The sequence below is a fragment of the Salvelinus sp. IW2-2015 genome, linkage group LG15 (genome assembly GCF_002910315.2).
Source record: "Salvelinus sp. IW2-2015 linkage group LG15, ASM291031v2, whole genome shotgun sequence".
NCBI classification, from domain to species: Eukaryota; Metazoa; Chordata; class Actinopteri; order Salmoniformes; family Salmonidae; genus Salvelinus; species Salvelinus sp. IW2-2015.
In genome coordinates, this window is record NC_036855.1 from 11,312,760 (window position 1) to 11,323,595 (window position 10,836).

The 10,836-nt window shown below is 45.3% G+C and overlaps 2 protein-coding genes across 4 annotated transcripts in view; both read right to left on the reverse strand.

Annotated features, from left to right (window-relative positions):
• Positions 1–2,976: 2,976 nt before the first annotated feature.
• The window catches only part of pcsk5b (proprotein convertase subtilisin/kexin type 5b), an 81,422-nt gene continuing 73,562 nt past the window's right edge, over positions 2,977–10,836 (reverse strand). For all 3 annotated transcript variants that reach the window (XM_070446936.1, XM_024002278.2, XM_024002276.2), the window contains 6 exons: positions 5,926–6,159; positions 5,551–5,728; positions 5,150–5,361; positions 4,642–4,748; positions 4,328–4,523; positions 2,977–4,047 (listed from right to left, as the gene is read on the reverse strand). In XM_070446936.1, the coding sequence (XP_070303037.1) occupies positions 3,626–4,047; positions 4,328–4,523; positions 4,642–4,748; positions 5,150–5,361; positions 5,551–5,728; positions 5,926–6,159 (1,349 nt within the window). In that variant the 3' untranslated portion in view covers positions 2,977–3,625. The remainder of the gene's footprint in view (positions 4,048–4,327; positions 4,524–4,641; positions 4,749–5,149; positions 5,362–5,550; positions 5,729–5,925; positions 6,160–10,836) is intronic.
• On the reverse strand, positions 8,307–9,179 carry LOC111974529 (proprotein convertase subtilisin/kexin type 5-like). Its single transcript, XM_070446828.1, has 3 exons — positions 9,088–9,179; positions 8,621–8,816; positions 8,307–8,385 (listed from the first exon to the last, which is right to left on the reverse strand). The coding sequence occupies exons 1-3, from the start codon at positions 9,128–9,130 to the stop codon at positions 8,307–8,309; spliced, it is 318 nt and encodes a 105-aa protein (XP_070302929.1). The 5' UTR covers positions 9,131–9,179.

The following is a 10,836-nucleotide window of genomic DNA, read 5'->3' on the forward strand; positions in this document are numbered from 1 at the left end:
TCAGAGATGTTCTATAAATCAGTGTAGCTAGAAGCTCTCATTGAACTATCCAAAAACATGGCTCATATTTATGATCAAGTAGCCTATGCATTAGTGTTGGATTAGGTAACTGTACTCGAAGGCATCTGGTAGTGATAGTGTTGTAGGGTTGCTCTCCAGTTTGGCACCGAACCACCACCCTCAGCCAACATATGATCTCATCACTAAACAAGGAAAACATCTAGCTCAGTTGAGACTGTGCTTAGTAGAATCAGACAATGTCATGAACCAGTGTCACCTGATTCTTCTCCACTTTTGTTCTTCCATTTGTATTCTGCTTTTGTTTGTTCCTTTATAAAGTGTGTGATGGCAGACTGTTAATTGTTCCCAAAATGTGTTTTAGCTGGATAGGCCTCGTAAATCATTCAAATTCTTTCCAAGTAACACTTGGATTTTCCAGACCTCCGGTACAAACTATTCTTTGTTATTTCCACTGTGAAGGCATACAGATTTGACAGTTCTTTTGTATGTAACAAAATCAGACCATGCAATACTGTAATTGTTGACGAAGTAACATGTCCTGAGATATAGTTTTGAATTAAAAAAAAATATGAGAAAGCGTAACTGTGTAATTTTGTCATCACAGTTAACCATGGGTCTGTGTTCAGGGACCCATTGTGTGTGTTGGGCTCATCATTTTCAGAACCCTGCTGTATGATCCTGCTTGAAGTTTTATGGCTCTATTCAAGCTATAAAGCTGAAGCGATGCGGCTGGAATAGAGCCCTTTTTCTTATTAAACGTACAAAGATGCATGTCTCATTCTCTCCCTCGTTGCTCAAACTCGATCAGCTATCAGTGCTATTGTAGATTTTATGGTGGGGTAAGACATTTCTGCTTCATTGGAAATTGGGTTGTTACAAGTAGTTTCTTTCCAGGAATTACACTACCTCCATTGTTATTGAATATTGTTCCTTCAAATGCATAAAATATCACAACACAAGTAAATGTCTGGTTACATATGTAGCCTCGAAGGAGGGCCATGAGACAACACACTGTATGTTTGGGATAGCCTACTCTGTCGATAACAAGGGACAAGAAGTATCAAAGCTGTGTCTGAAAATGTTATTAGCCATCAAACAAGGATTTGTTTGATGGCTAATAACCATAATCCTCTGAAAGCTCTTTTGGAGGAGGTCTGAGGGAGAGGCTGAAGTTTCTCATCCAATGCACTTTGGCCCGATTCCAACCCGAGTTAAGTGTGCATAAATGGAATGTTAATCCCTTTTATGCACTTTTCTCTCTGTGTATTCTGACCTTGAACTTAAGCATGAGAAAATCATGCTATTCACCTGCTTATTGTTGTGGGTGGAGATTGAACACATGGAGGTGTGTTACAGCTACGCTGTATTCTGTCTGACTTTGACTTAATTCCACCAATTCCGTGAGGAAACCATGAAAAAGGTCTAGTGAACCTACCGGTTCCAAGTGGAAAAAGCATCTACTTAATTTTTTTAGATATAAATAACAGCATTCTCCATGCACTGTAATTTACAAATTGATAGGCGCTATTGATAAGAGCTAGATAAATGAGTAATCCGTTTGGATAAAGGAATTGTAAATATTAATGACACTTGTTTTAGATATATTTTACCTTATAATCGCTGGAGACGTGAAACCAGTCATATGACAACCAATTAAAGCCAATCAACTTTCCCATAACTTTCACACATTGAAGTTTATATGCTGTGCCATTATGCAGAATAAAAATTGTACTGCCTTTTAACTTGCAGGCATGGGTTAATTATAGGTAACCCCGACTTTCTCTGTTTCCTATTTCTATCATGTTAAATACCCCAATCAGTATTGACCGTTAGTAGGCCAAATAACATATTCAACTGCCAATTTACTGTAAGTTCCCTTCAGTTGGTATATAGGCTACATTTTTATATTTTATTATTTTCCCCTAACCCTACCACCCCTTCCCTAATTGGAGTAAACGAATGGACAACAATGGAATAGCCTACATTATCATTCCATTTAATTACATTGTTTCGTTTACCTTCATTTGCTTCCTCTGTAAACGCTGTCACAGCAAGTATGTTGTTGCTGAGGATCATTAGTAACAGTTGATAATATAAAAAAAGAGGTTATGGAGCGGAGGAGCTCAGACCAAGGCGTAGCAGTTTGAACTTGACACATGGCACAATGCTTGGGTGTGTCATCACCCAGTTCCATAGTTATTGCAGGTAACAGACAAGGGTATAGCCTACTAATGTACACTATTCTCCCTATTATAATTCTATGTACACTAATCTTCCAACATTACAATGGGTTAAAGAACTGAATGTGGCAATTTTCAGAATTCATCAATATGTTTCATATGGAAAGACTCTCCAAACTAGTTTTTTTATGATTCATACATACTTTCCTAACCCTAAAATTTGCCTAAATAATCTACAAAATCAGATAGTTTTTTAAATCTACCAGTTGGTGTTAAAATGTGTTTATTTTATTGAACCCATTCTCTTACTGAACCCTTTCTTGATTGATTCTAGTCTGTGGACAAAATTCTAATTTAAGGTACACCGTATTTAAAAGGGATGGTTTAAGATAAATGTATTGAAAACCCTATTGAATAACTTCACAGGAAAATACGTTGGCAAGCAAGTGGGAGGGTTTTCAGTGGTTGAATGACATTTATACAACACGCAACCAAGCCTGTTATACCTGCCTGTAAGGTAAGTCTGAATACCAACTATTGAGAAGTGTGTAGGAAAGGTGTGCCAAAGAAAGGCGTAATTTCCTACAGTAAGTCGGGAATTGGGCCCTATGGGAAGAATTGAGGAAACATGTAAGGATGAAGCAAGGTTTTAACAGCTTGTACAGCTCAGCCACAGCCCCATGTGTTATGTTGAAGTGACCCAACTGAAATGCCTCAGTACATTTTGTGTGTGTTAATCATTCATGACAATGACTCAGCAGAATTCCAGAAAACATTCTCACAGTAACTCCAACTTTATTCAAGTAAACATTGTTTCACCTCAACAAAGAGAAAATTATCTTTCTGATTATTATAAATCAACACTACTCTTTCACATGCATGGGATGCAAAAACGCAGGGAAATAAAGTATTTTTATGAGCTCTAATTCTAATCAAAATAAGCCTAAAAATATTTTCACATCTATCTTACTGTCCTTTTAGCAGTGCATGAGTGAAACTGGATGAATCTCTTAGTGATGCGATCAGCCTCTGTCTCATTCGTCTCGCAATATTGATTACAAAGTGCTTGGACTTCAATAGTGAACTAAAATGACAAACTAACCCTTAGAAGTCCAAATAAAAACTCTAAAATGTCAAACCAACCTGCATGTCTAAAATAAACGTGGAAATGCTGTGATTCATAGACGCAAATTTAATGACTGACAAAAATCACAATGTATTATTTAAGAAATTATCTCAAAGACCCTCATATTAAGCCCTACTACTGTGCCAAATATTTAGATCTTCACTATCGAGGTCAGTAAACATTTTCGAGGTGTTTGTGTGTAAACATCTTGGGATACATCACTACTACAGAAGGTAATAAATATTGTGTAAAAGTAGTGGGCCAGCCTGAGGGTTTCTGTTTGTGTTTACATTCCTCTTCATCTGAAGGAATAGCTCTCGTCGTCATAATCCATCTCAATGTCCTCGTCTTCCTCCAGGAGTCCATACTTAAACTTCCGATACACTGTACCATCCGGACCCATATACACAATATCTTCATCATCGTTATCCTCTTCCTCCTCGTCATCCTCAACGACGCGGTCACTGTAGTCGCCTAAGGAGGAAGCGGGGTCTAAGTCTGACCCAGCCCAGCCCCCATTGGCGCCCAGGTTCTTATAGCCATTGGTCTTCGTCTGGGGTAAACCGGCACCCGCTTTGGAGCGCAAGTGGAGGAACAGGAAGACTGCGGCACCCAGGACTGACACCAGGAGCACGATGGCCAGGATGAAGACCTTGAGATGTCCCTCTGGCAGCTCCTCGATGCCCAGTAACACAAAGTTCACCCCAAAGACGCACTCCACTGGGGACGACACAGTGGGAGGTAAAGGGTCAAGGTTAGGGGTCAGTGAATAGGCACCACAGAAAGTATAGTGCTTTGATATTTAGGTTGTAACTTGCAATATACATTTTGTTGCCAAGAGCACATTTGAATGCAATATACAACCACACAATACAGCATGGCTTAGACCTAGAGTCCAATTCAATCAAACCTGCATTGTGGTATTTAACCAGTAGCTCGCTTTCCCATGGTCAAATAAACCATGGGAAAGTGAGGAGGGGGAGGGGGGAGCTTCGCTTACTTTGTGATGCCCGGCAGTCACAACACTCCCGGGGGAGGGGGCTGCCGTCGTGTCTGGTCTCGTTGCCGCAACAGGACAGACAGCGGCCGTCGTCAGCTAGGAGCTGGCTGGCTGGGCACACGGTGCAGTTCCACTGACCAGGACCCTTACAGTCCAGACAGGATGGGTCACACTTCTCACACTGTGGATCCAAGCCCTGGGAACACACATACATGCATAGATGATCAGACTGGGATGTTGAATATTCCCAGTTATTGGGATAATTCCTGATTTTTAGCACCAGAACTGGAGAAGGAGGCCGTAGAGGGAGTTACCCAAATAGCTGAAGCAGCGTAAAGTCCAACGAGACAGGGAGAGTCACATATCCCTCCAAAAAACCTGAAGCCCTCGAAGCACGACTTACAGAACAGGGCTCCCTCATCTGCAAACAGAGAACAGTGGGAGGAACTCGACATTGTCATACTTACTAAGAAGTCAGTAGTACAGCATTCAATATGGCACACCGTTTGTAATGCTACATTTAGTGAAAAACAGGAATTCTGTGCCACAAATTCAACATGCTCACCACGTTTTGTGGACGATCAAATGACCTTCCTACTCAACAAAGTCAATGCTGCTCAGCTCATATTACCATCACTACATCCTAGTAACTTTCAAGTCTGAGCTTATACTAGATTTCAGTGATATCCATGCAAACCAGTGCAGCAGTTAACATTGCTATTCAGGTGATGCAGGTAGAGTGAGTTGATCTTTGCTACTTGTGTCTCTAGGTTGTGTCTCTCCCCTATTGCAGGTTGAGCGCGAGTTCCATTTGGCCTTTACCTTCGCAGGTCTTGCAGGTGGGGTGGCACTTGCGGCAGATTTTGGCTCTGGTGTCAGGGAAGTAGTTTGTGGGGCACGTCTGGAGGCATTGGCCCGACTGCTTCAGGTACCCATCACGGCAGTTCAGGCAGTCTCCACTGCCCCTTCCCCTGCACCTGCTACACGACGGGTCACACCGGTCGCACGTCCAGGTGATGGTATTACCGAAGTGACTTACAGAAAGGGAGAGAAGTAAAGAACTTGTAACGGTTCATCACAAACGGTGAAGATGCCTGTTTCTGCTCACCTGCCAACTCCTTTTCCCACAAAAAAGCAGAAACAGACTGGCACCCAGGGTTAAACTTGTCTGTAACTTATATAAGTGATGATTGGCTCTTCACTGATGTGTGTGCGTCTCCTACCTGTCACCACAGGTCTCGACACAGCTGCGTCCCTGTTTGAACAGGCTGGGTTTACACGCTGCACACTGGACACTGTGGCGTCCCACACACGACACACAGCTGAAGTGACATCGCTCGCACACACGCTCGTCCCCATCACCATAGAAACCCACCGGACACTCATTCACACAGGTGTTGTCTGACGAGCACAGAAAAACCAACACGGTTAGAGGAAGAACACACATCATATCATCTAACCACAGAACAACTGGGTCATGTTCATTACGAACTAAACCATAAGAAAACAGACAGAAACAGGGAGAGACTACTTGGACTTGGTCCAATAAGAAACGCACATTTTCATTAATTGTAAGTCAGTGCTGACGGGTGACTCACTGAGCAGGAAGGTCTGCGGGTTGCAGCTGAGACAGTGCTCCTTGGTGGGCCCTGAGCAGCGGTGGCAGAGGGGGTGGCAGGTCTGGCAGTCGCCCTCCTCATCTTTGTAGGAGCGCAGGGAGCACTGGCTGTAGAAGACACAGTGACCACTGGAGTCCTTTCGCATGTTGGGCCCACAGCTGAGGCAGGACGAGAGCTCGGGACCTGAGCAGGTGTGACACGACCTGTCGCAGTCTGAGAGACACATCTGTTAGACACAGCCTATCCGTTAGACACAGCACTATCCGTTAGACACAGCACTATCCGTTAGACACAGCACTATCCGTTAGACACAGCACTATCCGTTAGACACAGCACTTCCGTTAGACACAGCCTATCCGTTAGACACAGCACTATCCGTTAGACACAGCACTATCCGTTAGACACAGCACTATCGTTAGACACAGCACTATCCGTTAGACCACAGCACTATCCGTTAGACACAGCCTATCCGTTAGACACAGCCTATCCGTTAGACACAGCACTATCCGTTAGACACAGCACTATCCGTTCGAACACAGCACTATCGTTAGACCACAGCACTATCCGTTAGACACAGCCTATCCGTTAGACAGCACTATCCGTTAGACACAGCACTATCGTTAGACACGCCTATCGTTAGACACAGCCTATCCGTTAGACACAGCACTATCCGTTAGACACAGCCTATCGTTGACTCGCCTTCGTAGAACACCACATCGCTAGACACGCATATCCGTTAGACACAGCTATCCGTAGAACAGCACTATCCGTTAGACACAGCACTATCGTTAGACACAGCCCTATCCGTTAGACACAGCACTATCCGTTAGACACAGGCACTATCCGTTAGACACAGCCTATCCGTTAGAACACAGCAACTATCCGTTAGACACAGCACTATCCGTTAGACACAGCCTATCCTTAGACCAGCCTATCCGTTAGACACAGCCTATCCGTTAGACACAGCACTATCCGTTAGACACAGCACTATCCGTTAGACACAGCACTATCCGTTAGACACAGCACTATCCGTTAGACACAGGCACATATCCGTTAGACACAGCCTATCCGTTAGACACAGCACTATCCGTTAGACACAGCACTATCCGTTAGATCACAGCACTATCCGTTAGACACAGCCTATCCGTTAGACACAGCACTATCCGTTAGACACAGCACTATCCGTTAGACACAGCACTATCCGTTAGAACACAAGCACTATCCGTTAGACACAGCACTATCCGTTAGACACAGCACTATCCGTTAGACACAGCACTATCCGTTAGACACAGCACTATCCGTTAGACACAGCACTATCCGTTAGACACAGCCTATCCGTTAGACACAGCACTATCCGTTAGACACAGCACTATCCGTTAGACACAGCCTATCCGTTACACAGCCTATCCGTTAGACACAGCACTATCCGTTAGACACAGCACTATCCGTTAGACACAGCACTATCCGTTAGACACAGCACTATCCGTTAGACACAGCCTATCCGTTAGACACAGCACTATCCGTTAGACACAGCTATCGTTAGACACAGCACTATCCGTTAGACACAGCACTATCCGTTAGACACAGCACTATCCGTTAGACACAGCACTATCCGTTAGACACAGCCATCCGTTAACACCAGCAACTATCCGTTAGACACAGCACTATCCGTTAGACACAGCACTATCGCTTCACAAAAAAATGCTCCTATGGTAGGTCATGAGACGATCCAATTATGGTAAAATGAGTTGTGTGTATAATCCCAGTACCCTGGCACTCGGAGGGGCTACGTTGTGGTAAGTGTCTGAGGGACACTGGGAACAGGCACTCCCCGTTGTAGCGCACAGCCGCGGGGTCCTGCACATATCACAGTCGTCTGAGTCAGGCCCGTCACACGATGCGCAGTCGGTGTGACAACGCACACACTCCTTCTGCTCCTCGCTGGGAAGAAGCCCTCTGGGCAGTCATCTACACACTGGTCCTTATGTAGGAAGTAGTACTCCTCACACTCTGGTGCAGAGAAACAGGGAGAGAGAGAACGCTAAATACAGATATAAAATGACTCCTATTGGTACACTTAATATGGCCCCATATTGAATGTCATTCTTTTTTATGGCTGAATAGAGGAGATTAGAAAGAAAGTGGATATTTTCGTACTGTGGCTGACGTCCCCGCCACCCCCTTTTACCCTGACCCCTCCACCTCTGCTCCCGTGCAGCAGCTTACCCTTACACAGGCCGTCCTGGCTACACTCTATGCAGTCGGGTGGCAACGTAGACACTCTCGCTCATTGGGGTAGTGCCCGTTGGGACAGTGCCCTCTGCAAGAAGTGCTCCAGGAGCAAGTACTGGGTCTCACAGTCAGGCAGTGGGTGGCGTTCCCCAGGCAGGAGGCACACTCTGGGGCACAGGGCTGGCACTCGCCCCCTTAGGGTAACCCCTGCACAGAGGACAGGAGGGAGAGGTGAAGGGAGTTTTACGGAACTGAACTTGACTGCAAGTGGGGAGAAAACTATTCTAATGACATGATACAACAACAAAAAAAGACACCTACAGCATTCTAGTTGGAGCGTGTGTGTAAGAGTGTACTGTGTGTGTATATGCATGTGAAAGTCACAGATCAGTTTCAGGGGGAAGGGATGGAAAAATGGGGAAAGATGATGAATAGATCTGACCTCTGGCACTCGGGAACACACTGGTCGCCCTGCAGGTAGAGGTGTGTGTGTCCAGTCCGGCACCTCTGGCACCGATGGGCATCCTGGCACAGAACACAGCCTGGCAGACAGTCGTTACAGTGGCCCGACGTGGCATTGACGAAAGTACCAGACGGGCACTTTGCCACACACGCCTGGCGGGCCGTCAGAAAGCGCTCTACAGAGCCAACAAGCATGCAGGTTGTCACCGTACGCCACATTAAGATTATTCTTCAATAAAGTCTAGTATTTTCTAAATGGAAAGTGTCACGCTTCACCATCACCTTCACAATGTAAGCACACCATCAAACTACAGTAAAGATGACTTAAGAATGACTAAAACAGGTGAAAGCAGATAAATTACACAAGCAAAGTCTGGCAACTACCCCCTGCCGAGGATAGAGGAACACAGCACTCAGATACTAAATACCATGCCACTCAACTCTTACCTGTGTCACAGGTGTTACACGTTCCCTCCCAGAGCCAGCGCATGTCTTACAGCTGGAGTAGCACTGCTCACATTCCCCCTGACCTGAGCAAATATTTATTCAAATAGTGAGACTATATTGCACTGGACAACATGGCAGGGCCAATGATTGGCCCGTGGGCCCACCAGTTGCAGACCCCTGAACTTATATGAAATGTTAGTTAAGTAAGTATGAAGGTCAGATGAGGCCTACTGTTGAGGAAATGTTTGTCAGGGCAGGAAGCGGAGTGGTTTGCCACACACTCTCCGTCCTTCAGAGTGAAGTCATCCTCACATGAGTCAACAGTCGTCATAGTTTGGGCCCGCCGCAACGTGCGGACACATACGATGACACGGTTCGCATTCCTGACTCTCCTCGTCGACAAAGAACCCCTCCTGACACTGCTCCACACACTCTCCGTCTAGAGACACACACACTCGTTAAAAATCAACGCACATAAGTGCGTGTTTTACCAACTGACTCAGTGGCACAACCAGAGTTGAAATATCAACTGAATGAAAGGTCCTACCTGAAACATAGAAGCCCTCCTCTCACACCAGTAGCACTGGGACTGATCACAGTTGGCACAGTGGCTGTCTTCACACTTGGCACATGTATGGTATCAATAACACTGTAAGTCCTGTCTGGGCAGCTCGTGTGGCAATCAGGCCCGAACCTCCACAAAGACAGAGAGGTGAGCCACAGCACAATATCTCTACAGGCTGCACTGGAACTGTAAGAAAGATGATTCAACAAGAATGAACTTACTGGTAGTACTCCTTTGCACAGGTGACACATTGCTTGGGGTTTTCTGTATGGAGGAAAGGATTGGTTTCAATCATTCATCCAAAAGTCAGTTTCACTGTCCATCTCATTCCTCACCCTGTCAGTTACTGGGGGATCTCAATCATGTGGTGATTCCACTATCAGTCTTCTCTTCATAATCTGCACTGAGCCGAAAATATTAGGCCAGGTGAAGGCAATATGGTGGATAAGAAACTTCCTGTGAATTTGCTCCCACCTGTCCAGTTTTTCACATCAGTGAATGTGAAGGCAAGAAGACGAGGAGAGGAAGCCACTCTACACTATTAAGACATAACCAACAGCTATCATTTGAAAGGTTCCCTTTTCATGCCAGCAGATGGCAGAGCCTAGCATCAACAACAGACCAGGCAGTCGCCATCCTTCACCTATCTGCCAACTGTGGGATGAATGGGATCCACTTGAACATATCAATGCAGCCTAATCAATCCAACACTATTCTTTCCACATTTCATATGCGGAGTTCACCAAGTTCAAACTAATCACAACCAGCTCAGCCCACAGATATCACAATAAAAGCAGAGACCCCTTAATGAGTTCATCTGTCTCAGGACTGTTGCAATTAAAAGTGTGTAACTAATGGGGACATGTAAGAACAGGCGTATAGTCCTATTTACTGACCCTAAACAAGACTTTTAAATGATAACCACTAACCAAAACCATCCAACCTAATTCCCCTCCCAACCATCAGAGTGTCCAGGAAACGCCAATCCCTGTCATCCCTCAGCTCTCAGCAGCCAAAACATCCCAGGAGGAAAGACAGGAGCAACAAAAGCTCATTCTTCAGCATGGTGCCCCATGGGGCATTCTGGAGATACTTCCCCCCAGCGCTAGCACCACGGCAGTCTACATCGGCTAGGCTAGCCCAGCCCAGGGCCTCCCAGCACCCACAAGCTCTATGCGAGAACA

Bases quoted from the DNA above. Each gene is read 5' to 3' on its own strand.
- LOC111974529 (XM_070446828.1), bottom strand. From the start codon at position 9,130: ATGCGCTGGCTCTGGGAGGGAACGTGTAACACCTGTGACACAG. The intron at 8,817-9,087 runs GTAAGAGTTGAG...TTGGCTCTGTAG, and splicing joins GTGTAACACCTGTGACACAG to AGCGCTTTCTGACGGCCCGC. The intron at 8,386-8,620 runs GTCAGATCTATT...TCCTCTGTGCAG, and splicing joins TGTGTTCCCGAGTGCCAGAG to GGGTTACCCTAAGGGGGCGA.